Source organism: Ahaetulla prasina, chromosome 8 (genome assembly GCF_028640845.1).
Source record: "Ahaetulla prasina isolate Xishuangbanna chromosome 8, ASM2864084v1, whole genome shotgun sequence".
In the NCBI taxonomy this organism is placed as follows: Eukaryota; Metazoa; Chordata; class Lepidosauria; order Squamata; family Colubridae; genus Ahaetulla; species Ahaetulla prasina.
Genome location: NC_080546.1, coordinates 1,636,040 through 1,662,837, shown reverse-complemented (window position 1 = coordinate 1,662,837; position 26,798 = coordinate 1,636,040). Strand labels below are relative to the sequence as shown.

The following is a 26,798-nucleotide window of genomic DNA, read 5'->3' as shown; positions in this document are numbered from 1 at the left end:
GATGGGCCAGCCAAGAGACGGACTCGAGGGGGGGGGGTCTGCCAGCCCGGGGGCCAAGAGGGATGCCCGAAGGCCACCGCGGACCCACTCGGGGAAAGATGGGCGGGAGCCACCCGGCCGTTCTTTGTTCGCCAATGAATGAACCGGGCAAGCTCCGCCAGCAGGAAATTACGTGCGGGGGGGGGATTGCCGCCCGCCATCCCCCATCTCGCTTCCCACCGCCTCCCCCTCCCCCCACAGCTTCAGAGGCGGGGGTCGCTCAGCGAAGGCGGGCCAAGCGCGGGGAGGGGGGGCGGAGCTCGGGAAGGCTCTGACCGAGATCCCCCCGCCCCCCTCCCCCCTCCCAGTCTCGGCCGGGGTCGCCTGGAGCCGGGGATGGTCCAACCTGGCGGGGGGGGCGGCGGCGCGGCGGGGGGGGGCAGGGCTTGCTGGCTGCGTTCGCCCGCTCGCCCTTCGCTCATCAGAGAGAGACGGGCGGCGCGGAGCTGGCGGGAGGCAGGAGCGCAGCGCGGGGATGGAGGCGGGAGGAACGCGCCGGACCGCAGAAGTTTGACTCCCCCGACCCAGCCGGGGGACAAGCCATGGCCCAGGGTCCGGCAGAGGTGGGGACCCGCCGCGCTCCTGCCTCTCCCGGGGCTTCCGCAGCTTCTCCAGGCAGCGCAGGCTTCTAGGCAGACGCAGCTGGGGGAATTGGCGGCTCGGTGCCAGCCATCTAGGTCAGCGGCAGCCGGAGGCCTCCCGAGCGGGAAAACTGGCCGAGGTCGGCCGGACGTCATGCCGCCCCCCTGGGCTTCCTGCCCCCCCGTTGCCGACCCCAAGTAGCGGCCGGGCAGAAGGGGCTCCTCCTGGGAAGAGGAACCGCCCATGTTCCAGCCCGGCATGAGCGATGGGGCCAGCGGCTCTGGCAGACGCGGCCACATCCTGGGCGACCCCGCCGGCCCCTTCGAGCGCCCGCGGGACAAGGAGAGCGCCAAGGGACGCGGCGGAGGCGGCGGGGACCTCAGGGACCTGGTGGCGGGGACGTCAGCTTCCAGCGGCCCTTCCCAAGAGTGCGCTTCGGAGAGTGGCAATCAGTCCCCCGCGGGCGAAACGGATTATTGCCGCCGGATCCTGGTGCGAGGTAAGGGCCGCCTTCGCTTCCGAGGGTCCCAGCCTAGCAACTTCAGAGGTAGGAGGGCGTTTGTAGACATCTCCACCCCACCCCACCTCACCCCCGGCAGCGACTCCTCGACTGAGCCCCCATCTCGCCCAAAGCCCCTCCAAAAGGGGCTTTTCTTGCCATCTATTTCGCCGCCCTCCACCCAAAGCCTACGCGTTCTCCAGCCTTCTGCCTCTCTAAACTCGGCCGGTCTTTGCGACCCCAGGGAGCTCTCCCCCTCCCCAGCGCGCGCCCCTCTTTTCAGCCCCCCTCCGGGCCCGGCTTCCCCTTTGGCGCTTCCTCTCCTCCTGTCTTCCCCCCCACCCCTCAAGCAATGGGGGGTCTGCGCTCCCTCTACTCGGAGCCAAAACCCTATTTTTTTGACCGGCGCCTGGTCCTTCCTCTCGGCCGCCGCTTCGCCGCAGCCTGAGCCAACCGATCCGCTCCTGGTTGTTCCCACCGGAATCCCTTTTCGGTCGCCTGCGTCTCCCGCGGGCCCCCTCCCCGCGCCCCATTCCATGCATCGGAGGAAGAGCAGCCAGCCAGACGGGATTACTACTGGTGCATTGGGGGGGAGAGAATGGAGTGGAGAAGGCGGTTTGAGCTTAGGCGAAGATTTTCTCTTGTGCTTGTGTGTTTGTTTCTATTTGCGTTGGGGTGTGTGTGTGTGTGTAATTGAGGCTGGAACAGCTCCAGCGACTTGTATTGGGTCAATCTTTGGAGTCGGGCAAGGAGGGAGGGGGCGCTTTGGGAGAATCGCTCTTCCCCGCATCTGCTCCCCCCCCCCGCGTTGCCGGGCTTCGGGGCACGGGGCGTGGGCGCGCGCGCGTGTCCCCGCACCAGCCTTGTCGCAGGGAAACCGCGTCACCGCGGCCTCAGAGAGCCCAGCGCGGGGTTCTTCTCCCCCCTCACCCGCTTGGGCTTCACGAAGAGAAAGACCCTCGCCCGGGTCATATGCCCCCCTTCCCCTCCGGGTTGAAATCGCCTTTCGTAAAGCGGCCGCCGTGGGGAAATTCTTGAGCCCCAGTCCCAATCATCCTTCCTCAGCAGATGCCTTGGGTCTCTTGGCTGGGGAGGATGGAAACGGGAGTCCCGCTGCCCACCTTGCGGAGGCGGGAGGGAGGGGGGCGGGGCGCCGGCATCAGCGATGGGGCTCTTGCTGAGCAGCCCCTGGGCTGGGCAGGCGAGCCGGTTCGGTTGAGGATTCGATTGCGAAACAGCCCCGGAGAAAGGGAGGGGGGAGAAGGGGCGGGGCAGACTCCTCAAGAAGAATGGCTTGGATCGGGGAGGGGGAAAGAGGAAGGGGGGGTGTCTTGGGGTCGTGTTCCTCTTCCAGGCCCAGATGGTTCCTCCTTTCAACCTCATAAATACCTGCGCTTGACCTGGCCAGACAGCGCCCCCTCCCAGTGGCCCCCCTGCCTGTCCTTCCTTCTCCCAACCGGCTCCGGCGATTTGTGGTGGGAGCCCTTAGGACACCTGCTCCCTTCCCGAAGTTATTTGGCCGAACTTGTACGCTGCAGGGCCTAGGTGGTTTTCTGGACTGTGCCGCCCTGAGAGTGGACCTTCTGACGTTTCAAAAGTGGGGGGGGGTCCTCACTGTGAAATCGACCCCCAAAGCAGATGAAAGGACTCTGGGAGGGGTGGCCAGGGGTTACCCAGCCACCGGTGGCTCGACTAAGGTCTGCCTTCCCCTCCTCCGGTGAGGAAGGGGTGGTCTTCCCCACTCTCGGGTAAAATTGTGGGGGGGAGGGACGGTCGGAGGGGGTGTTGGCTGGATCCCCGCTAGTGACCCGAAGGGCTGCGGAGACCGAAGGGGGGGGTTGCTGCTGAGGCCGAGAAGCGACTGAATGGGCCTTTTCTGACACCCCCACTTGCAAGCTCTATTTCAGCGGGATATTTACCGCGGGTGTGTGGTGTGTGGGTGTGTGTTTACAAATATGAGGTTGATCTGGGGAGCTCTTATTTTACACGGATGGAGAAAGAAATCCTGGAAGACGGAGGGGCTAAAATACGCCCTTTGTGTGCAGAGTGCCGGTTGAAAGGCAAGGAGGCACTGGAATAGAATTATTACTACTAGTAGAACTGCTAGTAGTAATAATTATCTAGGAAGTATGGATAATACTAATATTTATTAGCTGCCCAACTATCATATGAAGGAAAGGCAAGGAGGTACAGGAAGAGAATTACTACTATCATGGTAGTAACCGTAGTATAGTCATAATATAGCTAATAGTTATACTATAATAGCTAGTATGCTATAATGCAAGTAATAATTCTATGCTGCTACTACTAGTATTTATTAGCTGCCCAACTATCATATGAAAGAAAGGCAAGGAAGGAACTACTACTACTAGTAGCAATGCTAGTTGTCATAGTATAATATAGCTAATAGTTATACTATAATGGCTAGTATGCTATGTAATACGAAATAAAGGAAACTAAAGGGGTTTCTTTGGGAAAGGCCCTCCTCCGTGTCCGTTTGTGATTAAAATCGTTGCTCGTGGTGCGCCCAAGGCCGCCTCCCATCTCCCTCGGAATTTGGGGGGGGGAGGCAGTAGTAGAAAGTTGGCCGCGGCTCTAACTAAACGCGGCCTCCTTCGGCGGCTTTTCAGGCCCAGCTCCGGCTTCTCCTCCGCTTCCCCTCCGAGGAAGGGAGGGGGGGCTGGAGAGAAAGCGGCGGAGGGGACCCCCAAGACAGGCCTGCCCGCGCTCCTTCCTACGAGGTCTCTTTCCATCCCGCCCCGCTTTTCGGGCACCGGACAAGCGGGATCCCGCAGAATTGCGTTGCCCTCTGGCTAGGCCAGAGTCGTTGCTAGTACGGCCTCTATCTCTCCCTTTCTCTCGCCGCCTCCCGCTGAAGAGGCTTCCTCGGAAGTAAAGGACTTCTGAGCGCCCTTCGGATTGAAGGCGGCCGATCCGGTGACCCCCGAAGCTTGGGCGAGCTTGGTTTGGGATCGCCGGGCGAGGAGAAGCGGCCTTGTCTCGGATTTTTCCACCCAGCCTTTTCCACTTTCCCCCCCAAATGTGTCGCCTGGCCTGGATTCAGCTCTCTGCAATTCTCCCCGGCTGAAGTTCCCCAACTCAACCGTTAGTTAGTTCTTCCAGGCCTTCCCCACGACAAACAATTAATCAATTGGATTCTTTGGTCGTGTGAAGAACGCAAAGTCGAAAATTCCCTTTTATTCTTTCTCGGCGTTTCGGAGGCGACTCGCGGTTAAAATCCGGCAGCCTCGGGGAAAAAAAATTTTTTTTGTGGGGATCAGGCGGTCCAACCTTTTGATCGAGTGGTTTTCGGGGGATCCGTGGGGTAGCGTTGGCCTGGGAAAACGGGGCGCTCCTGCGAGGATGGTCCTTGGAGATTTTCGCACGGCCTTCGTTGACTAGCAGGCCCCAGGCGCGCGCGTTTACAGATTCCCACGCGGGAGCGTCCGTGCAGCCTTCCCTTATAGTCACCTACGTGGGTGACAACACCGCGTGTCTTTAACCAATTTATTTTCGATGTTTTATTTTATCTTTTTTTAATTATCAGGCTTTTATAGCCTCCAGTCTCAGCGATGCACCACAAAGCTAAAACCAAGTAATTAACGTGCCTCAATATGACCGTTACAGTTAAAACCTTTAAAAAGGATACAAAGGAATTTTAGGGGAAACTATGTACCCGTTGAATAATAATTCTCCGCTTCTCTGGGATTCCCGCAGGCCTGATGGGCACAACCAGGTTTTGAGGGGTGGCGGGATCGGATGAAAGCGGCCCCATTGGAGGTTGTGGGGAGACCGAGACGAAAACAGGCACCGCAGCAGAGAGAAGGCCCACCGCCTGGCAAGGGCCTTTTCCTAAAAGATGGGACCCACAAGGCGCCCTAGGTCGGAAGGACGGTCAAATGTAATTGGAGAGGATGGGTCCCCCCACAATAACCTGGCCTCAAGTCATATAGCGCTTGAAAAGTCAAAAACAGCACTTAGACCAGGAACCAAGGCGGGAATAAAAGGAGCCCCTGTTTTGTTCTGATTTTTTCTTTTCTGCAGCCCCAAATTTCTTCGACCCCCCCCAAAAGCTCCTCCCATTCCTTTCTTCCTTCCTCTTTGGAAACTCTCCTGGAGCTTCCCACTTCCCGGTTCCTCTTCCTTCCCAGAAGAGTGCCCGAGCAATGAGGTTTCAACAGCCCTCCAGCTGGCGCCCGCGGCCTCCTCTTGCCGGGCAGGGGCGCCCGGGGTGCGTTTCCTTGAAGGCCCGAGGCTTCGGTTCTTCGGGCCTCCTTCAAGGCCAGGCACCTGAGAAGGCTACCCAGGGCTCCGTCCAGGGGGAATGAGGTGCCTCGCCGGCTTGGGGAGAGGGGGGGACACACGAGCAGGACAAATGAGGAGGGGAGGGAGGAGAAGGAGGAGGAGGAGGAGGAGGAGGAGGCCGAGGCCCCGATCCTGGAGGTTGCTTCTGGCCAAAAGGCCCCCAGGCGCTCGCCACAACTTGCGGGGAAACGAACGGGGGACAAATCGCTCTGGGGAGCCATGGAGTGTAATTTTGAGCGTAAATGGGGGCGCAGGCAGATCTGCCCCCCCACAAAATACGCGGGTTGGGGAAATTGCATATTTTGAGTCCATTTTCATGGCTGACCTTGTTCTGAGAAGGGCACCGGAGGGGGACTCGGCTGGCTTTGGGCTGCAGGCGATTTTTTTAAAAATTTATGTTCCTTTACTTTAGCCACGAGACCCCGCAGAAAACGAAAGGACCCCGCGAGCTGGCTCTGGGGGCCCCCGAGAACGGCCGGAGGTTTCCCCGGAAAAGAGGCGCCGTTCATTTCCGCGAGTGGCCGGGCCTTCCTTCTCGCAGAACCGACACCCCGAGAAATGAGCGCCGCTTCCCGGAGGAGCCTGGCTGGGAGCCCAGACCTCCGCCCCGCACGCGCAGCCTCCGGGCCTGCCCGGCCCCTGGAGAGGGCTCCGTGCGGGGACCCCTTCGCACCCGAAACCCGCCTGGCCGCCTTCATACCCCGCAAAGGCTCGGCAGGAACAAAGGAGAGGGGTCGGGGAGGGGCGGATCCGCCGCGAGGGTTGCCAATCGGCGCGGTTCTTGCGGGTCGGGGTGCGAGCTCGCCGCCTCCAGCCAGGCCGCCTCAGCTGGAGCTCCTGGGCCGAATTCCAAGCTGCCCGCTAGGCCTCCTTGGCCCTTCTCAAAACCGCTTCTCGTTTCCTTCCTTCCTTCCTTCCTTCCTTCCCTCCTCTAATTATATTTTTCCTTCTTCCCCCATTCCTTTTTTCTCCTTCCTTCCTTCCTTCCTCCCTGCCTCCCTCCCTCCCTCCCTGGCAGAAAAGGAGACGAGGTGGAAGTGCAGAGACTGGGGCCCAGTAGGAACCATCCTAAGGTCTTCTTAGCTGCAGCCCCCGTTTCGGGGGCGGGGGTCATTCTCTTGCGCGACCCCTCTAAACTTTCTGCAAGAGATCTTCCCCTTGCAGGCTTCCTAGGCGGGGAGCCTGGATTCCTTTTAGATCCCGCCCGCCATTTGCAGCTCTGAACTCAGAAACGAGAAGGCCAGCTCTCGATTTGTTATTTATTTATTAAATTTGTTCGCCGCCCATCTCGCTGCAAGGTTTATTCCTGGAGAGCGGGGAGGGGAGAAATAAAAATCAGCCCAACTCACAGTCGAAATCTCAGGTGTCCCTTAGAATCTGGGGATGGATTTTGTTTCCGGCAAAAGGCTCACAATTCTTAAGGCACAATTCAGTTTTCTAAATCGTCATCGCCGCGCTAAATATTTCTTTTCGAGAGTTGGGGAACCACAGCTGGAGGGGTTTCCGCTCCGGAGAAAAACCTGAGTCGACCCAAAACTCTGTGTGTGTGTGTGTGTACCGTGGGTACCATTTCCATTTAATGCACAGACTTCTTGTTTCTTTCTTTCCTCCTATCCTTATCGGTTTATCTCGATGTGTTATCGGTATAGGCAGCGGCGCGCGGGAGGATAGGTTGTTTATTTATTTATTTATTTTATTAGCGAGGAAAATATTGCAGGGTGAAGACAGGGCGGTGGGCGGTGGGGGGTCTCTTTTTCCGCCGCCGCCGCCGCCCCGCCCTTTGGCGAAAATGGCAATTGAATTCATTGGCGACTCTTCGATCGCGGATTTATTGCTGATGGGTTGATGCGCGGCGGCCTAGATCCCAAACGTAGATTTGCGGGGGGGAGGGGGGAGGATTTGAAACATTTATTTGCAACCGTCGGTCCGTCGGTTTCAGCAAAATTGGAGGCCGCCGTTAGAAACGGGGGAGCTTTTTCCTTCTACCCGGTCTGATTAAAAAAATTAAAATTATTTCAAGATTACATACAATTCCAGGAGGTGTTTGCCCGAAGGGCTCTGTCTATTAGCCTGCGAGAGATATTTTTACTGAATAGTTCGATGTGGAAAGGCGTCGTTTTGTACATCGATGGTTTACGTGCAAGGGATTGCCTGCTATTTTTCAGAGAAGAGATCCGCGCGCCCCTTCCCCCACGAAAGATGTATACACTTCGGTGTACGTGGCCGGGTAAGAAGCGCTGTTTACAAGCGGGCCTATCTCGACGGACATAAATAAAACACGCAGAATTAAGTAAAGAGCCCATCAGCAATGACAAATCGGTCTCTACACTTGCATTCAAACGGCCTCCCTCCGATTTCGGGTCTGTTTTGCGTTTTTTGTCTTGGGGAAACTCGCCTCTCTGCCCGGCCTGCATGTGTGTGTGTGGGGGGGGGGATTATTGTATTTCGTCCAGAGTCTCTTCTGGTGAGATGGAGGGAGCTTTAGGAATGGATAAACGTGGATTTTTTGCTTCCATCCGGGGCAAGTTGCATAAAGTAGCTCTTGCTATGTGATCTGTTGGGAAGGAGAAACAGCAAATTAGGGTTAGGCCTGGCTAGGCCTCGGAAGGGAGACCACCAAGAGATCATTTCTCACGCCTACTTGCCCCAGCGTGGGAAATTCGCAGCAGGAACACGGGACTGGCCCACCAGGGGAAGATGCCACCCAAGGGATAAATTGCTATCCATGGTAGATTTTTTTAAAAGTAAAACTTGGAGGCGTTTTGACCGAACCTTCTCGCTTGGACCGTTTCAGAACAACAAGAAGAGAGGGCAGGGAAGCCGCCCCAGGAAGGGGGTCTCCCCACCCCACCCCGTCGCCCTTCGCCCCAGGCTCCGAGACGCGATTCCGAAAACGTAGTTCTCATTCCTGGATGGATTACGGTGAATTAGTGACGTGGTGAGCTAGTTGGGACCAGCGCAGCCACAAACGATTTCTGGCTAAAGGGCTCCTCTTTTGCTATTGCATTTAAGGGGAGTCAGTCCGCCCCGCCCCCCCCCCGCCCTGGGACCGACTGGGTTCTGCAGATCTGCTTAAAAAATGGGGTGGGGGGCGGACTGACTCCCCGCCGCAAGATCAGAAAGCCAAGGAGAAGAGCTGGGGCGAAATTCTTCCCTGGAACACGCGCTCCATTCATCCAGATTCTCCCCGATTTACCAGATCGGGGATCCCAGACCAGGAGATCCATTGTGCGTGGGTGCAAAATCCATTTGCCTTCCAAACCGCTGGGGCGGGGGGAGCGCAGCAGTTTCATAGGCAAACGGATTTTGCACGCACGCACAACACAAACACTTAGTAGATCTCCTGGTCTGGATCCCCGATCTGCTAAACCGGGGAGAATCTGGATGAAAAGAGCGGGTGTTCTTTCGAGGGGGCTTCCGCCTCGGACCCGCCTCTCTCCAAGGTGGCGGAAAAGCAGGTGTAGCAATCGAAATCAGAATTTCGGTTAATATTTGTTAATAACTGATCGTGGACTGATTCTGTACTATCAAGCCAGTGTAGATATCTAGCGACTACAAAGGTATAATATAGTACCAGATAGTTCATAATAGTAGATAATAACGCCAGATAATAATAATAACAACAGTAGGTAATTAATGGCAGATCTTAATACCTGGTAGAATACCATAATGGTAGAAAATATTAGCAGAAAATAATGCCAGATATTGTAGTAATCAATTATAATGTAGGTAGATCGTAAGAGTCATTTTGTTACTAGATGGGTGCCAAATAAATTCAATAAATAGAATACCAGATAGTTTATAGTAATAGCTAATTATAATAGCTATGGAAATTCTCTGTGATCCAGGTCATGGTTGTCCCAAAGGTGCTTTTTCAAGAGGCAACCAGAGTTTTTTGGTTTTTCTTCAAAGACGTTTCACTTCTCATGCGAGAAGCTTCTTCGGCTCTGACTGCATGGTGGGGAATGGAAGGATTTATGCTTCTTGCATTCTGCACCATTCAGTCAGTTAATTATAATATACAGTCAATAATGATCACATATAAAGAATAGCAACAACACATATAGTTAAAATAATACCAAAAATTCTGGCTGAAAGTTCCTCAGGCAACCTGATCTAGCTTAAAGGGTTTTGTGGCATGGTAACCAGGGGAAGAGGAAGAGGAGGATGGGGGGGGTTGTGCTGTGTACATGATCTTGAGGTCCTGAATGAGAGGCAGGATATGAATCAAGAAAATTTTTAAAAAGACAAACACAGAGTCAGGTGTTTCACAAAAAAGTTCACCTCTTTCTTCTCCCTGCAAATGATGGCATTTGTGAATCTAATTAGTATTTGGATGGCAACCTGGGGCTGGGCTGGAAAAGTGCAGAGTAAGAAAACAACAAGGAAACAGATACCAAGAAAAGATGGAAGATGCTGGGAGCTGAGTCCCTCAAGGACCCTCCAAAGAGAAGAAGAGGAAAGGAAGTTGCCACTCAGAAGTCCCTCAGGTCGCTTTTCCTGCCTTGCTTGGGGCACCTGGGTTTGAAGTGCCTCCTTGAATTACTGCCGTGGAGAGTCTGTGCAGAAGGAAGGGCGACCTTGAAGGGCGACCTTCAGTTGGAGTGGACAGCAAGACCTCAACGCTCATGGCCACAGCAGCCAAAGACTTTCCACTTTGCGGGCTCCATCTACCCAAGAATTTCTCCTGCACAAAGTCTACCCAACCTGAAAGGAACATAAATGCCCCCCCTCCCCTCTTCCTGGCAGCCTCTCAAATACTGGAACACTGCTATCATGTCCATTCCGCCGCCGCCCCCCCTCGTTCTTTTCTCTAGACTGGCCATATCCAGTTCTTCTCATGTTAAAGGCCTGGAGACTAAAAATAGCTGCGGAAGGGGGCTGCGAGGGGAACAAAGGCAACGAGGATAAAATGGAACCGTACATACAAAGTAGGGGTGGGCATCTATGCCCACTTTAGGACCCGTGGACTTCAACTCCCAGAATTCCTGAGCCACCCAGCTCAGGAATTCTGGGAGTTGAAGCCCACTGGAAGCTTTCAAGAAGAGACTGGACTGCCATCTGTCAGAAATGGTGCAGGGTCTCCAGCTTCGGCGGGAGGGGGGGTTGGAATAGATGATCTACTAGGTCCCTTCCAATTCTGTTATTGTGTTAAAGATTTGGTATCTCTCCAACAGGCTACTTTGGGCTGGCCAGACTCCTGCCACTATCTCAAGGGGGCAGCCAGATTGCTGGGGGTCAGAAAAGGGTCTGGCCCTGGGGGCTCCTGGCAGTTGGACAGGGCACAATCACCTCAGACAAACCCGGTTACACATTAATCGCATTCCGACATTCAAGGGATGTGTGTCTGTACGGTCTGTCCTTAAAATCGTGACATTGCGGGTGAGATTTGGGGACGCAGGTTGTTCTCGAGTTACCATTGTTCGTTTAGTGACCATGCGAGGTTACCACGGCACTAAAAAAAGCAGCTGAAGAACTGCCTTTTCTACACGTCTCCCTCTTGGTGCTCTTTGCTTCGGTTTTGGGGCAGTTTTTAATCGTGGTTTAATTGGTGTAGCTTTCACGTTTTCATCTTTTACAGGGAGTCCTCGATTTACGACCGCAAGGGAGCCCCAGATTTCTGTTCCTAAGTGAGGTATTTGTTAAAGGCATTTTGCCCGCTTTTACTACCTTCCTGACCGTGGTTGTTAAGTGAATTGCTGCCGTTGTTAAGTGAGCAACATGGTCATTAAGTGAATCTGGCTTCCCCCTTGACTTTGGTGGTCAGGAGGTCGCCAAAGGGGATCGTGTAGCCCTGGGACATGGTGACCATCGGTTGCCAAGCGTCCGAATTTTGATCGTGTGACCATAGGGATGCTGCAACGGTCGTAAGTGTGAAAAACGGTTGTAAATCGCCTTTTTTCAGTGCGGTTGCCAATTTGAAGGGCCACTAAGTGAACCATTGTAAGTTGAGGACCCCCTGTACTTGTTTTATAACTTGCAGGCCGCCCAGAGTCGCCCTGTAGGGGATATGGTTGGCCTATAAATTAAATCAATAGGTAAAAAATATCAAATAAATAGAATCTGGTCACAGGGGCCTATTGCAAATGGCGGCAAATGTGGGCTGCTGGTTGCCAAGCAACCAAAATGTGATCCTGTGACTGCGGGGGGGGAGGGGTGACTGTCAGAACTGTGAAACTGTGCTGTAAGTAGCTCTAGGGAGGTCCGTCGTAACTCTGAATGGTCACTAAGTGAGGACCCCTGCAATCGAAAGACAAGGAGGGCGCTGTGTGGTCGCTTCTCCTCTTTCTTTGCGTTTGTGTGTTTCAAGCCCCGCCCACCCACCCCCCAAATGAAAGCCGTGCTGGACCAGCAACTCTCCAGGGCTGGACAAGAGCTGCACAATCTCCCCCCTTTGCTCTGTTTCCGTCCCGGTCAGTTTCTCTCTTTCACACGATTTTAACTACAAGGGAGCCAGTCGGGTGACGAGGTCAAAGACTGAAGCCCAGAGAAGGAAGCAAGACCCCTTCTCTGCTCCAGCTGCTCTGCCCCATTGCTGGGGGGGGGGTCTCTCCCCTCTGCTGGCTGGAGATGGGCAAGAGGTGGGGGGAGGCGGAGAAGGCTGCCCTTCCCTTGGCCTCTCACACTCATTAATAGGGGAGACAGAGAGTCAGAACACAGCCTCCACCTTCTCTTCTTCCTCCTTCTCCTTCTCCTTCTCCTTTTCTTCCTCCTTCACCACCTCCTCCTCCTCCTTCTCTTCTTCCTCCTCTTCCTTCTCCTTCTCCTCCTTTTCTTCCTCCACCTTCTCTTCTTCTTCCTTCTCTGCCTTTTTCTCTTCTTCCTCTTCCTCCTCTTCCTCTTCTTCCTCCTCTTCCTTCTCCTTCTCCTCCTTTTCTTCCTCCTTCACCTCCTCCTTCTCTTCTCTTCTTCTTCCTTCTCTGCCTTTTTCTCTTCTTCCTCTTCCTCTTCTTCTTCCTCTTCTTCCTCCTTCTCTTCCTCCTGCATCCTCTCCTCCTCCCTTTCTCTTTCACTTTCTCCTCCTCCTCCTCCTCCTCCCTCTGGCCCTGGGGAGGGCTTATGATCCTTCACCTGATTTGGGCTTCCTGCACCTCCGTCCTTACCCCGCAGTTGTTCAGTGCTCTCTATTCTGGAAGCTTCTCTAGGGTTTCCATGCCCCCTTCGCCCCGGTGAGCCAATGAGTTCTTCTAAAATGCAGAAGATGGACCAGCTCCAGCGTCCCTCCATAGACAGCTTTTGGCTTACAACAATTCATTTAGTGACCATTCAAAGTTACGACAGCCCTGAAAAAAGGGGCCTGACCGCTTTTTGCACTCCTGACCATTGCCGCCCCCCCCCACGGTCACGTGACCAAAACTCAGATGCTTCTCCATCGATTCATATTTGGGACGGTTGTAATAACTAGGAACGGCCATCTCGTTTTATGACTTTTCTTGCCACAGCCATTAAGCGAATCTGTGCCGTCATTAAGTTAGTGACCCGGGTTGTTAAAGGGAGTCTGGTTTACCCATCAACTTCGCTGGTCCGAAGGTCGCAAAAGGGGATCGTGTGACCCCGGGACACCGCGACCGTCATAAATATGAGGGCTCTGGATTTTGATCATGTGACCGCAGGAAAGGCCACAGCGGTCGTAAGTGTGAAAACGGTCATAAATCCCTTTTTTGAATGCCGCCGTAACTTCGCATGGTCACTAAACAAACTGTTGTAAGTCAAGGGCTCCTGAAATTACGGTATTCCAAACAGAGTTTTTCCCGGAAAGAATGTCATTGTAGAATCTTCTTCAAGTTCTGTATCAGCTATTCTAGAAGAAACTTTCTGTTAATCTTGCTAGAAATTCCCCAAAATGCCACATCGTCGCCTACATTCAGAAGACGCAACTCTTCTGGCAAATGGAGGACAAACTATATAGACCGCCACTCCCCTGAAATGGTAGAGGGTCTCCTGCTTGAGCAGGGGGCTGGACTAGAAGACCTCCAAGGTCCCTTCCAGCTCTGTCTATTCTATTCTATTCTATTCTATTCTATTCTATCCTCTCCTATATTTTAACTTGGGTTTTTCCAAAATGCACCCAAGGGGTACAACCTTGTGGGCGCGCGCGCACACACCCACACCCACACCCACCCACCCACCCACACACACACACACTCTGCTAACGTAAAAGAGAGGCCTCTTCATCCCTATACTAGCTTAGGGGGAAATATATTGAAGTGTATTTACAAGTCTCTCTGAAAATATACCAGCCCTACCTTCACCATGAAAGCTGCCTGGCTGACTTTGAACCAGTCATTTTCTCTCAGCCCAGCCCACCTCACAGGGTTGTTGTCGGGGGAGGGGGGGAAGGAGAGGAAGGACTCTTAGCTATGTTTCCCACCTTATAAAAAAATAATAAAGGCAGGATAACAAATGTAAAATTTTTAAAAAAACAACAACGTACATTAACAGTACTCTGCTGAAGGTGTAAAACCAGATGTAAGTGATTTAATATTCTGCTCTTGCATTTTCATTAATGCTTGAAAAATGTCTAGATCTGCTTTGTCCTTCCTTCCTTCTTTCCTCCTTCCCTCCCTCCCTCTCTTCTCCTTCCTTCCTTCCTTCTCTCCCTGCCTGCCTTCCTGACTTAACCTACATAGCTCAAGAATGCTAACAGATTTTCTTATCTATTTTTCTCCTGTTGTCGTTGTTCAGTCACTAAGTCTTCATGACCCCTTCATTTCACAATATGCCAAGCCCCCCACCCACCCCCGTCCTCCACTGTCTCCCAGAGTTTGCCCATTCATTTCTTCCTCTGCCTTTGGCCTTCCATCTTTCCCAACCTCGGGGTCTTATCTTCTCATCAGGTGGCCAGAGCATTTGAGCTCCAGTTTCAGGATCTGCCCTTCCAAAGGACAGTCAGGGTTGACTTTCTTTAGGATCGACTGATTGGATCTCCTTGCAATCCAAGGGAATATTATTTATTTTTTTTATTATTATTATTATTTCTCTCTCTCTCTCTCTTCCTCTCTCTAACTAGAGCTTATTTTTACCTGGCTCTCTCTCCAATAGATGCAAGTCTTATATGTTGGTTTTCTCTCCCTGCAGCTTGCCAATCCTTAGGGGAAAAAATTACATTTTCTCCCCATTTCTCTGCTTGGAAATCTTTTTACCTTTTATTTCAGGGCTTCCCAAATGACCCCAAATTGGATAAAAGTGGTTTTTCTTTGGTAATGTCACACAAACTCATTACAACAGGGATACTTCAGTTAAAGTGTTTTGCTTACGTTGGGTAAAAAGCTCTTTGGGGTAATGAAAAAAAAAAAGGCTTGAGAAATATTGTTTTATTTCTACAAAGCTTGCAAGCCGCTGCAGGTGATTCTCTGGAGATTCATTTGATGGTCTGACCACTGAAGAGAAAACAAAACCAGATTTTTATATATATTTATATATATATATACTTTTTGTTTTTGCTATAAAATACAAATACGGAAAAAAACAAATGTTAGAAAGCTGAGAGAGAGAGAGAGAATGACTTCTACTTGTTCCCCACAGCAGCAGATTGCAAAAATAACACAACCTCAACCGTTTGCTTTGCATTTCAAATTTTGATCCATTTCTGTAATAAAAACAACATTCTAATCATAAAAAAATCTAAAATCAGTATTTTAATTTTCCCCCCATTTTTGAGCAAAAAGTCCAGAAATAGTTTCCAAGAACAAATAATCCTGGATAAATTGTACTCTTTAATTAAAATGGTCAGTGTCGCCCACTCTGTTATTTATTTGTGTGTTACACTTATATGCTGCTCAACTCATCAGTCCAGCAGCTATGGGCAGCTTACAGAACATAAAAAGATAGATAGAAAAGCAATTAAAAAATTAAAATTATACAACCCCCCCCCAAAAAAAACCCCTTAATTCCATTGCTTTTATCATCCATTCTTCCATTCATGCATTTTCCATTTTTGTGCATATAAGATTCTCACCGCTGTTATCATGCGGAAGAACAAAGGACCAAATTTTCTTTCAAGTTCCTTATCCATCAAACCTAAAAAGGAAACTTCTGGTTTCAAATTTTATATTTATTTTAAGAATCTTTAGAATTAAAGTAAAAATCTGATCTGGGTGTTTCTTTGCTTTAATGCAATTCTATTGGAGAGGATAAAATTCTTTGCAGTTGCATTTCCAACCTATATTTCCAACTCCTTTATACATTTTTGACAATTTCTCGGGTATTAAATGCCATCATTTTATACAAAACTTCTTCCGTGCAAATCTCAATCCATTCATCCACATTTTCCCCCACTGATCAATCTTCAGTTTGCAACCAAAATTCTTTGGCCAATGAATTGTACAATCTTTAGCATATTCATTTTCCAAGTTCAGTTTCAACAACCATTTCCAAACCTTAGCAAAAAACCACATTGATCCCTGCAATTCAATTTCAAACTTACTTTCCATATATGCAAAACCACAGCTTCTCCTACCTGGGTTAAATCTTTATTTTAATTGTAAATATGTGAACCCATGACAGATCCTTCCGCCCCAAACACTCATTTTTCTTTCCACTTCGAATTAAGTTCATCTTTCGTAAAACAGCACGATGAGCGGCAAACCAATTTAATAAATAAATTTAAATCAATAAAACGTCGTATTTCACCATAAGTCCACCAAATTGGTTTTGTTATCAATGCTTTTGTAAAATAATGTTTCTTCTTAGGGCGACAATCCAAAAGCTATTTTAGGAGAAAGCCTTGTTTTGTATTTAATTCTCAATTCTTAGCATGGCACGCCTAACATAACAATTCTTAAAATTTGCATTCCCTTTGGCTTTATCATACTACCACCTTAATTTAATATTTTATCGTATATTGTACTATATAAGTATAAACACATGATACTTACAGACACAAATTTGTTTAAATAGAACATCAGAAAATAAATATATTTATACTGTGCATATATAATATACATACATATAATACACAACCACACACTGCTGATGCTCTACTTAAACATCTTTGTGAATGTACGTATAATGTGTTTTATTATTGTTTTATATCAGTGATTGCATGTTCTCTGTAGATATCATACACTAAATAAAATAATGAAATAATCATGTCACAAATAGTTGTGTGCCACTCAACTCTCAAATCATGACGCTCCAAATTTAAAACCTCTTATTGTTCAAGATCACACATGCCTCCATCCAAACAGAACAACAAGACTCAAAATACAATTTTAAATCTGGTAAATCCGAATCACCTTTGTCTTTAGCATCCTGCAACAATTTATATTTAATTTTTGGGGTTTTTCCCCTTGCCATTTAACTTACAAATATCTTTCTGCCATTGTTTAAGGAAAACATCCATCATCGGATATTGGTAATGTTGGGAATAAAAACAAGATCTTAGGTAAAACATTCATCTTGATTATAAAAATTCTCCCTGGCAAAGAAAGTTGTAATTACAACTTTATACGGTAACACTTTTAAAAAATATTTCCAGTCCCGTAATTGTTCTCTTTCATATTTTTAATTTTTTTTAATAACTTAGAATTTGTATTAGTCGATATAACTCCATGGTATTTCCCCCTTTTTCCCCCTCCACTTTCCCATCTGTATTTACTGATCCTGTACGGTCCTATTCTTAACCAATTTTGTTTATTTATCTTAAAACCAGCCAAAGCAGTATTCAGTTTCTTCATTAAATATTATCCCATTTTGTGGGTCTTGTAAAATCAAAACTAAATTGTCAGCAAAGACTCTTGATTTATATGTTTCATTTTTAATATTCAAACCCAATTTTTCCTCATCCTGTCAAACGTCTCTAGTCAAAATTTCCAAACTAAAATAAAAAAGACATTGTTGTATTATACCCAGTGGTGGGATTCAGCCAGTTCGCACCACTTCGGGAGAACCGGTTGTTAATTTTCTGAGCAGTTTGGCAAACTGGTTTGTTGCAAAAAATCATTAGGGCAGAGAACCGGTTGTTAAATTACTTGAATCCCACCACTGGTTGTACCCTTTTAAATCGTACACAGCTTGGTGAAATCTCCATTAACAATAATATCAGCCTGCCGAGATGTAGAAACCAACTTATTATTTTTATTTATTTATTCAACTTATATACCACCTTAATTGCTTGAGCAAAATTCTCCATATCTAGAGAAGTCTGTTTTTTTCCAAAACTTTAAACTTTAATTTAAAAATTTAAATTGTCAAAAGATTTCTCTCCATCCAAAAATATTTAACAAAAATATTAACATTAACATTTTTCATGTAAATGTTGTTCTTGTTGTGAATATTCAATAACATCCATATTCTTTAGCTACCTTTTCAGTAAAAATCCAAAATGATCCTCATGAATAAAAATTTGCAAAACCTTCTTCAATCTTTCAGCCAATCTGGCAGTAAAAGGCTTATCATTGTTGTTTGAGGATGAAATTGGTCTGTAGTTTTTTTCATTGTTACATTTTGACCCTTTTCAGCCATAAACTCATACAAGACTGAGGCATTGTAGATCCTAAGTTCCAAGACCGAATTCATTACAGCCTTAAGTGGTTAAGCATTCCTTGCCTTGAGTTACTTATAAAGCAATAAAGGTAGGCTAAAAGAAAAATCTAAAGAAATTAAAATAAAAGGCAGCCATCAAAACACTTGTAGTATTGACCCAAATGTCCATCCGATCTTGGCACTTTACTTATTTTTGTCTTTCTAATGGCATCCGATATTTCAAAGCCTGTTATATTATTGTTTTCATAGATATGCATCTATCCTTTCCAAATCAGCTTCTTACTGTTTATTCAAATTGGAGTCAAAATTATAAAAGGACCAAAAGACCTTGATTTTTCCAGGCATCATTTTTATTTGTCTGCTTACTTCAAGGCAGGTTAACCTTGCTTGCTTCCATTATTGCACAAGGGGCCATGGGAGGTTATAATTTTGATTTCTCATCCGGGGAAGATCGACGATAATATTTCATTCTTCCTAAACAGCAACAACAACCGATGAACAATCTGAAATCATAAAGCTGAGATCTTTTTGTAAAAATAAGCAAATACATTTCCAGCCTGCAAAAAGACGAGTCCATCACTGCTGGCAATTTTCAGCTGGAAAATTACAAGGCGCAGGAACTTTCGGCTGTTTTTATTATGGTTTGATATATTAAATCTATATTTTAGTGTTCAATGGGCCAAATTGGTTCGTAATCCAGGTAATTTATTCATTATTGCTGGTGGCATTTATTTGGTAATTTTTAAAAAGCCCAATTTAGAAAACGTACATTTTTTAAAAGAAATTTCTTTGTAGCCCATTGAAAGGAATTGGGATTTCAGCTGACGCAAAATGTGATCTCTGCCCCTGGCTTGGAACGAAGTAGCCAAAGTTTTAAATTTGATTTTTGTTCAGAAAATGAAGTAGCCAACCATTTGTCTGGAATGGAATAGGGTCTCCTGCTTGAGCGGGGGGGGGGGGGGTTGGACTAGAAGACCTTCAAGGTCCCTTCTAGCTTTATTCTGATTGATTGATTGAAACCCCCTTGGGCTGCGAGAACAAGCAAGGGATTAGAGGGGGGGGGTTTCCTGTGTAAACACGACCCCAACCTCACCCTCTGGACTGCTTAGGGGGAGAAGCACAGCTGAATTCAGTGGAACCAGACAGTGTGTCGGAAGGCAGCCTCATCTTCACTTTGGAACGGCTGATTTTGCCCGGCAAATCTTCCCCGAGGCTTGGAGAAGCTGCTTAGAAGAAGACCCTTTCCTTGGATGGAATGGGACTTCTGTCCACGGAAAGAAATGTGTCACAGTGCACATAGCCAAATTCTGCCATGACAAAGTAAGGCTACGTTCCTTTCACAGCCTCTATTGGCCTTTCTTGCGGCCCATATTTATCACGATAGCTTGGATGATGTTCCCTAGTTTGGTTATGAAACGTCTGAAAGAAAGCTTAGAGAGCACCAAGGACCTCCTCCTCCTCCTCCTCCTCCTCCTCCTCTCTGCAAACCTGACTCCCTTCTTGCACTGATAATCTTACCTAGTTTGATAATGAAACATCTGCAAGAAAACCACCAAGCTTAGAGAGCACCAAGGACCCTCCACAGTCCTCCTCCTCCTCCTCCTCCTCCTCTCCGTACACACACCTTCCTTGCACCACTGATGATGTTCCCTAGTTTGGTTATGAAACGTCTGCAAGAAAGCCACCAAGCTTAGAGAGTATCAAAGACCCAACAATCATTGTCCTCCCCTTCCCCCTCCCCCTTCCCCCTCTCCATAAACCCCACTCCCCTTTAGCACTGATAATCTTACCTGGTTTGGTCATGAAATGTCTGTAAGGAAACCACCAAGTTTGGTGTCCCTGGTGTGTGTGTGTGTGTGTGTGTATGTGATTTTATTTTTTCAAAGCTCTGCAGCCACACTACCCCTCTCATGCATCGTGTATTTGTATTTGTCTTGTACTGACCAGTCTCCCCTTTTGGGGTAGACATTTGGATAACCATTTAGATATGAGCCAGCCGTGTGCAGCAGCTGCTAAAAAAGCCAACACAGTTCTGGGCTGCATAAACAGAGGGATAGAATCAAGATCACGTGAAGTATCAGTGCCACTTTATAATGCCTTGGTGAGGCCACACTTGGAATATTGCATCCAGTTTTGGTCGCCACGATGTAAAAAAGATGTTGAGACTCTAGAAAGAGTGCAGAGAAGAGCAACAAAGATGATTAGGGGACTGGAGGCTAAAACATATGAAGAACGGTTGCAGGAACTGGGTATGTCTAGTTTAATGAAAAGAAGGATAGGAGTGTTCCAGTATCTCAGGGGTTGCCACAAAGAAGAGGGAGTCAAACTATTCTCCAAAGCACCTGAGGGTAGAACAAGAAGCAATGGGTGGAAACTGATCAAAGAAAGAAGCAACTTAGAACTAAGGAGAAATTTCCTGACAGTTAGAACAATTAATAAGTGGAACGACTTGCCTGCAGAAGTTGTGAATGCTCCAACACTGGAAATTTTTAAGAAAAGGTTGGATAACCACCTGACTGAGATGGTGTAGGGTTTCCTGCCTGGGCAGGGGGTTGGACTAGAAGGCCTCCAAGGTCCCTTCCAACTCTGTTGTTATATTATATTATATTTCAAACGGAGGACAAGGAGAGAGGCTCCCCTTGACGATCAAAACCAGGTTAATTGAGCATCCAGGTTAACTGAAGTGTATTAAGAGGTTTGTTTCTGTTTTTACGCACGGCAATTTACGCAGAAGCTGGGCACCTGTAGCAAAGGTGTTGAATGCTCTTTCCATACCTGGCATTGCTAAAAGCTAATGATGCTTTTAATAAAGGGGGATTGCGTGTCTAAGGAGATTTCAAGTGAATTGGTGCACAATTGGGTGACTGGGAGTAATGGCGGCTGCAATCTAAGATTAACAGTAACAGAGTTGGAAGGGACCTTGGAGGTCATCTAGTCCAACCCCCTGCTCATGCACTAGGGAACCCCCTGCCTGTACTAGGGATTTGAACCACCGAACCGCCGACCTTTCTGATTGACAACCTCAGTGTCTTAGCCACTGAGCCACCTAGTCAGGCATATCTGGATGTTTGGGAAAAAGAACGAATCGGACCCCTGTCTGGATGTCTGTGTGTGAATGTGCCTTTGAGTCAGTTTTGACTCCTGGGAATTGCCTGGACAGGTCCCTGCAGCTGCCCTGGCATGGTTTTTCCGGAGGGGTTTGTCATTGCTTGCTTCCTGGGGCTGAGAGAAAGTGGCTGGCCCAGCTGCCTTTGTGCCTTAAGGCGGGACTAAAACTCAGGGTCTTCTGGTTTCTAAGTGGCCATCTACCACTCCATCCAAGAGGCCCCTCCCTGTCTCCTCCATCTCTGGAAAAGGGAGTCGGAACATTTTATGTGCTTCCATAAAATCGCTTATTCCCCAGAGCTGGAAGGAGCGATATTTAGCATTTCATGAGAAGCTGCTTGGGGTCAAAGAGAGAAAAATATTTCCATCCCTCCATCTTCTCTCCCACCCCCCCACCTGCCATGCCTCCCCTTGCTGCCTAAGGGGAGGGGCGGCTCCTACTAAGAGCATTTACGTAACAGCCACAGAACAAAGCCTGACCCCAAAAGGAGAGTGGGGGGGGCAGCAGGAAAAAGAGCCCCAGGCGCCAGGGTTGGAGGTCGGAGGGACCCCAGCGAGGTTATTGTGGGGTCTGTGGGGGAACGGAGTCACCGCATTTGGGGGCTTTTTGGTTGTTATCATTGTTATGAGCTGCCCAGGGTTGTGTTATGTAAGATGGGTGGCCGTATAAGATAGATACCATATTTTTAGGAGTATAAGACGCACCTTTCCCCCCCCCCCCGAAAAGAGGGTGAAAATCTGAGTGTGTCATACTCCGAATGTAGCCCACCCAGCTTCTCAAATGGAGGTTTCAGAGACTGAAAAAAGCATCGGAAATGGAGCTTCAGAAAAAAAGACCCAAATGGAGCTTCAGAGGCTTTTTTTCTGAAGTTCTGTTTTGGGGGCTTTCAGAGGCAGAAAAGTTTTTTCTGAAACAGAGTTTCAGAGGCAGGGGAAAAAAAGCAAAAAAAAAAAAAAAAGCAAGCCACAGAGCTCACAACCAAGGAACCAGTTGCTAAAATTCACCTCTAGGAACAGCTGATTGGGGGTATTCTGGGAGGCCGATCCACCTGCCAATCAGCTTTTTTCTTATTTTCCTCCCCAAAAACTAAGGTGTGTCTTATACTCCGAAAAATACAATAGATGACAGATATATATGTGTGTGTGTGTGTGTGTGTGTGTGTGTGTGTGTAGGTCTTTGGTTATTCGGGTTTTCTCCCACGTAAAATTGGAAGTGTCTTGACAACGTTTCGACGAAGTCTCATTCATCATCTTCAGGCTTCAGCTTCGTGAAGATGGCGAATGAGACTTGAACCATATATATATATATATATATATATATATATATATATATATATAGGGAGAGAGAGAGAGAGAGAGAGATCGAGAGAGAGATCTCGGTAGATACCATATTTTTCAGACTATAAGACACACCTAGATTTACAGGAGGAAAACAAGAAAAATAGTAGTTTTTGTCCTCCGTGCGTCATGTTTTTGCCCTCCCTAGCCCCCAGAAACAATCTGCAGTGCTCCACACGTCACGTTTTTGCCAAAAACGGGATTTTGGCCTGCAGCGTGCTTCTGGGGGCCGAGGAGGGTGAAAATTTGACACGTGGAAGGTTTGGGAGCCCAAAAACAGGCCTGTATTCGGTCTATAAGATGCACCGAAATTTTCACCCTCTTTTTTTGGGGGGGAGTGTGTCTTATAATCCAAAAAATATGATTGATAGACAGATAGATGGATGATAGAATATAATGATAGATAGATAGATAGATAGATAGATAGATAGATAGATAGATAGATAGATAGATACATTGATAGATACATTGATAGATACATTGATAGATACATTGATAGATGGATGGATGGATAGATAGATAGATAGATAGATAGATAGATAGATAGATAGATAGATAGATAGATAGATAGATAGATAGATAGATAGATAGATGGATGGATGGATGGATGGATGGATGGATGGATGGATGGATGGATGGATGGATGGATGGATGATGGATGATAGAATATAATGATAGATAGATAGATAGATAGATAGATAGATAGATAGATAGATAGATAGATAGATAGATAGATAGATGGGTGGATGGATGGATGGATGGATGGATGGATGGATGGATGGATGGATGATAGAATATAATGATAGATAGATAGACAGACAGACAGACAGACTGACTGTGATCGATCGATATAAATATAGATAATAGATGACATATAAGAAAGAGAGATCTGTAGATAGATATTTAGAGATATAAACAGACAAATAGTAATGATGATGATAGATAGATAGAGATTCAGATAGAGATGTAGATAGAGAGATGGGATAGATTACCTGATAAACAGAGAGAGAGAGAGAGAGAGAGAGAGAGAGAGAGAGATACTAGCACTGATAAAATTACCTGAAGTTCCTCCCTCCCTTCTAGCACTGAAGATGTTCCCTAGTTTGGGTCATGAAACGCCTGCAGGAAACCGCCCAGCTCAGAGGGCCCCAGGGACCCCTCATTTCAAGCCTGAGCTCCCAAGATCCTCCGGGATGGCTCTCGGCTGGGCATGGGGGCCCAGGAACGATTGATTGGGAGGCCAGGCCAGCTGACTTGTGTGCCAAAAGGCTTCTGCCATGCAGGGCTGGAGTCCTGGGCGCTTCTCGGGTGGCCCATCAGCCATGCAAATAACAGCTCAGCCGGGAGGGCCGCTTCCTGCCCTGGCTGCAGATGACTTTTCCCAGGCCCGCAATCCAGGGGGATTTAAAACCCGTGCATTTTTTAGAAGCGTCAGGTCGCTAAAATTGCATTCTTCAGGAATTGCTTTTGCCACCGAGCATGCAGTGCCCTCTTCCTGCCAGCAGGTGTCTCTTTGGGCGAAGGCGGGGCACAGATTTCTCTCTCCCCCCACCACCCCATTATTCAGTAAATAGAATAGAATAGAATAGAATAGAATAGAATAGAATAGAATAGAATAGAATAGAATAGAATAGAAAATAGCATAGCATAGCATAGAACAGGAATAAGAATAATGAATGGAATGGAATGGAATAGAATAAAATAGAATAGAATAGAATAGAATAGAATAGAATAGAATAGAATTTTTATTGGCCAAGTGTGATTGGACACACAAGGAACTTGTCTTGGTGCATATGCTCTCAGTGTACATAAAAGAACAAGATACCTTCATCAAGGTACAACATTTACAACACAATTGATGGTCAATATATCAATATAAATCATAAGGATTGCCAGCAACAAGTTATAGTCATACAGTCATAAGTGGAAAGAGATTGGTGATGGGAACTATGAAACGATTAATAGTAGTGCAGATTCAGTAAATAGTTTGACAGTGTTGAGGGAATTATTTGTTTAGCAGAGTGATGGCCTTCGGGAAAAAACTGTTCTTGTGTCTAGTTGTTCTGGTGTGCAGTGCTCTATAGCGTCGTTTTGAGGGTAGGAGTTGAAACAGTTTATGTCCTGGATGCGAGGAGTCTGTAAATATTTTCATGGCCCTCTTCTTGATTCGTGCAGTATACACAAATAGGAACTATTTCTAACCCACAAATTTAATCAGCAAACCCCAAAGTCAAGTTTCCATATATATTTATTTTCTGTTTCAAGCACAAAGTCTAGCAGCGGTATCCAAGCAGAAACAAACCTGGGTTACTTTAACTCACTGATTAAAATAATTAATTTTCCCATCCCTTTTCCCATCGTTCCTCCATTGTGGGAATGGACGTAGCTTTCCATTTTTGCCCGTAAAGAATTCTCACTGTGGCCAGCACATATACAAGATCAAAGCTCCGGATTTTTTCCCCCACCCTCCTTCCAATGCAGGGGGTCCTCGACTTAACAGCCGCTCATGTGACAGTTCAAAGTTACAACAGGATTGAAAAAAGGGGACTTATATGACCAGTTTTCACACTTAATGACCATTGCAGCATCCCCCTCCCCCCCATGGTCATGTCATCAAAATTCGGCCGCTTGGAAACTGGTTCGTATTTATGATGGTCACTGTATCCCAGGGTCATGTGAGCCCTTTTTGTGACAAGCAAAACCAATGGGGAAGCCAAACTTACTTAGCAACCGTGTTACCAACTTATTCACTGCAGTGATTCACTTAACAACAATGGCAAGGAAGGTCGCAAAAGGGGGCAAAACTCACTTAAAAATTGTCTCATTTAACAACAGGAGATTTGCCTGTAACCCTAAAAGAAAAATATCCATTTTAGGCTAATTTTCAGACTCCTCTGCATTGGATGGGGCTTCATCACAGGCCCAGGGAAGCTGTGAAGTGGGGGGACTGACGGGTCTCCTTTCTTGGTCCCTCCAGATGCGAAAGGGACCATCCGGGAGATCGTCCTTCCCAAAGGCCTGGATCTGGACCGGCCCAAGAGGACCCGCACGTCCTTCACCGCAGAACAGCTCTATCGGCTGGAACTGGAATTCCAGCGGTGCCAGTATGTCGTGGGCAGAGAAAGGACAGAATTAGCCAGGCAGCTCAACCTTTCGGAGACCCAGGTAAGAAAGGGAGGGAGGAAGAGGGAGGGAGGAAGGGACAGAGAAAGGGAAGGAGGGAGGGAGAAAGGGGTGGAAGGAGGGAGGGGAGATGGAGGGAGGGAGAGAGAGAGAAAGAGAGGAAGGGACAAAGGGAGGGACAAGGAAAGGGAGGGAGAAAGGCACAGAGAAAGAGAAGGAGGGAGGGAGAAAGGGGTGGAAGGAGGGAGGGGAGATGGAGGGAGGGAGAGAGAGAGAAAGAGAGGAAGGGACAGAGGGAGGGACAAGGAAAGGGAGGGGGAGGAAGGGAGAAAGGGGTGGAGGGAGGGAGGGAGGAAGAGAAAGAGGGTGGGGACAGAGATGGACAGAGAGGGAGGGAGGGAGGGAGAGGGAGAGATTGAGAAAGGGAGAAAGAGAGGTGGGGGGAAGACTCGGCCATAATGTCCCTTGGGCTTCCATAGCTTGCATCTCTGCTGGCTTCAGCACTTTTTGTCCTTCTTGTGCTCTGAAGAAGACCTGATGGTCTAGATCCATGATGGTGAACCTATGGCATGCGTACCACAGGTGGCACGGGGAGCCATTTCGGTGAGCACGTGAGCATTGCCCTAGCTCAGCTCTGGCACGCATGTGCGCACCAGCCACCTTATTTTCAGGCTTTCCGGGCCCACCGGAAGTCAGCAAACGGGCCGTTTCCAGCATCTGGAGGGCCTCCGGGGGTGGGGTGGGGGTTTGGAAGCCGTTTTCACCCTCCCCAGGCTCCAAGAAAGGCTCTGGAGCCTGGGGAGAGCAAAAAACAGGCCTACTGGGCCCACTGTGCCACTGTGAGCCAAAAGCAGGGGGAGAGCGGGGGGGGGGGTGGGCCACATTGAATTATGGGTGTGGGCACACCCATGCGCGACCCCCCCAGCCCCCCCCCGCTTTTGGCATGCAACAGAAAAACGGTTAGCCAACACTGGTCTAGATCAGGGGTCTCCAACTTTGGTCCCTTTAAGACTTGTGGACTTCCAACTCCCAGAGTTCCTCAGCCAGTTTTGATTTGCTGGCTGAGGGACTCTGGGAGTTGGTCCACAAGTCTTAAAGGGACCAAGGTTGGAGACCCCTGCTCTATGGAGACTCTCCAGCATCCAGGGTCATCATGGTTTCTTCGAAAGGCAACTGGACTTTCTTGGCTGTTTTCCTTGAAAAGGTTTCGCTTCTCCTCTAAGAAGCTTGGTTGGGAATGGGGCAAAACTCACTTAGCAGCTGTCTCACTTAGTAACAGAAATTTTGGGCTCAGTTGTGGTCGTACATCGAGGGCTATTTG

General features: G+C 48.2%; 1 protein-coding gene across 1 annotated transcript in view; it reads left to right on the top strand.

The window, feature by feature from the left end:
• Nucleotides 1–496: 496 nt before the first annotated feature.
• VAX2 (ventral anterior homeobox 2) overlaps nucleotides 497–26,798 on the top strand; it is a 30,883-nt gene continuing 4,581 nt past the window's right edge. The window contains exons 1-2 of the mRNA XM_058193347.1: nucleotides 497–1,120; nucleotides 25,332–25,519. Coding sequence (XP_058049330.1) covers nucleotides 865–1,120; nucleotides 25,332–25,519 — 444 coding nt within the window. The 5' untranslated portion in view covers nucleotides 497–864. The remainder of the gene's footprint in view (nucleotides 1,121–25,331; nucleotides 25,520–26,798) is intronic.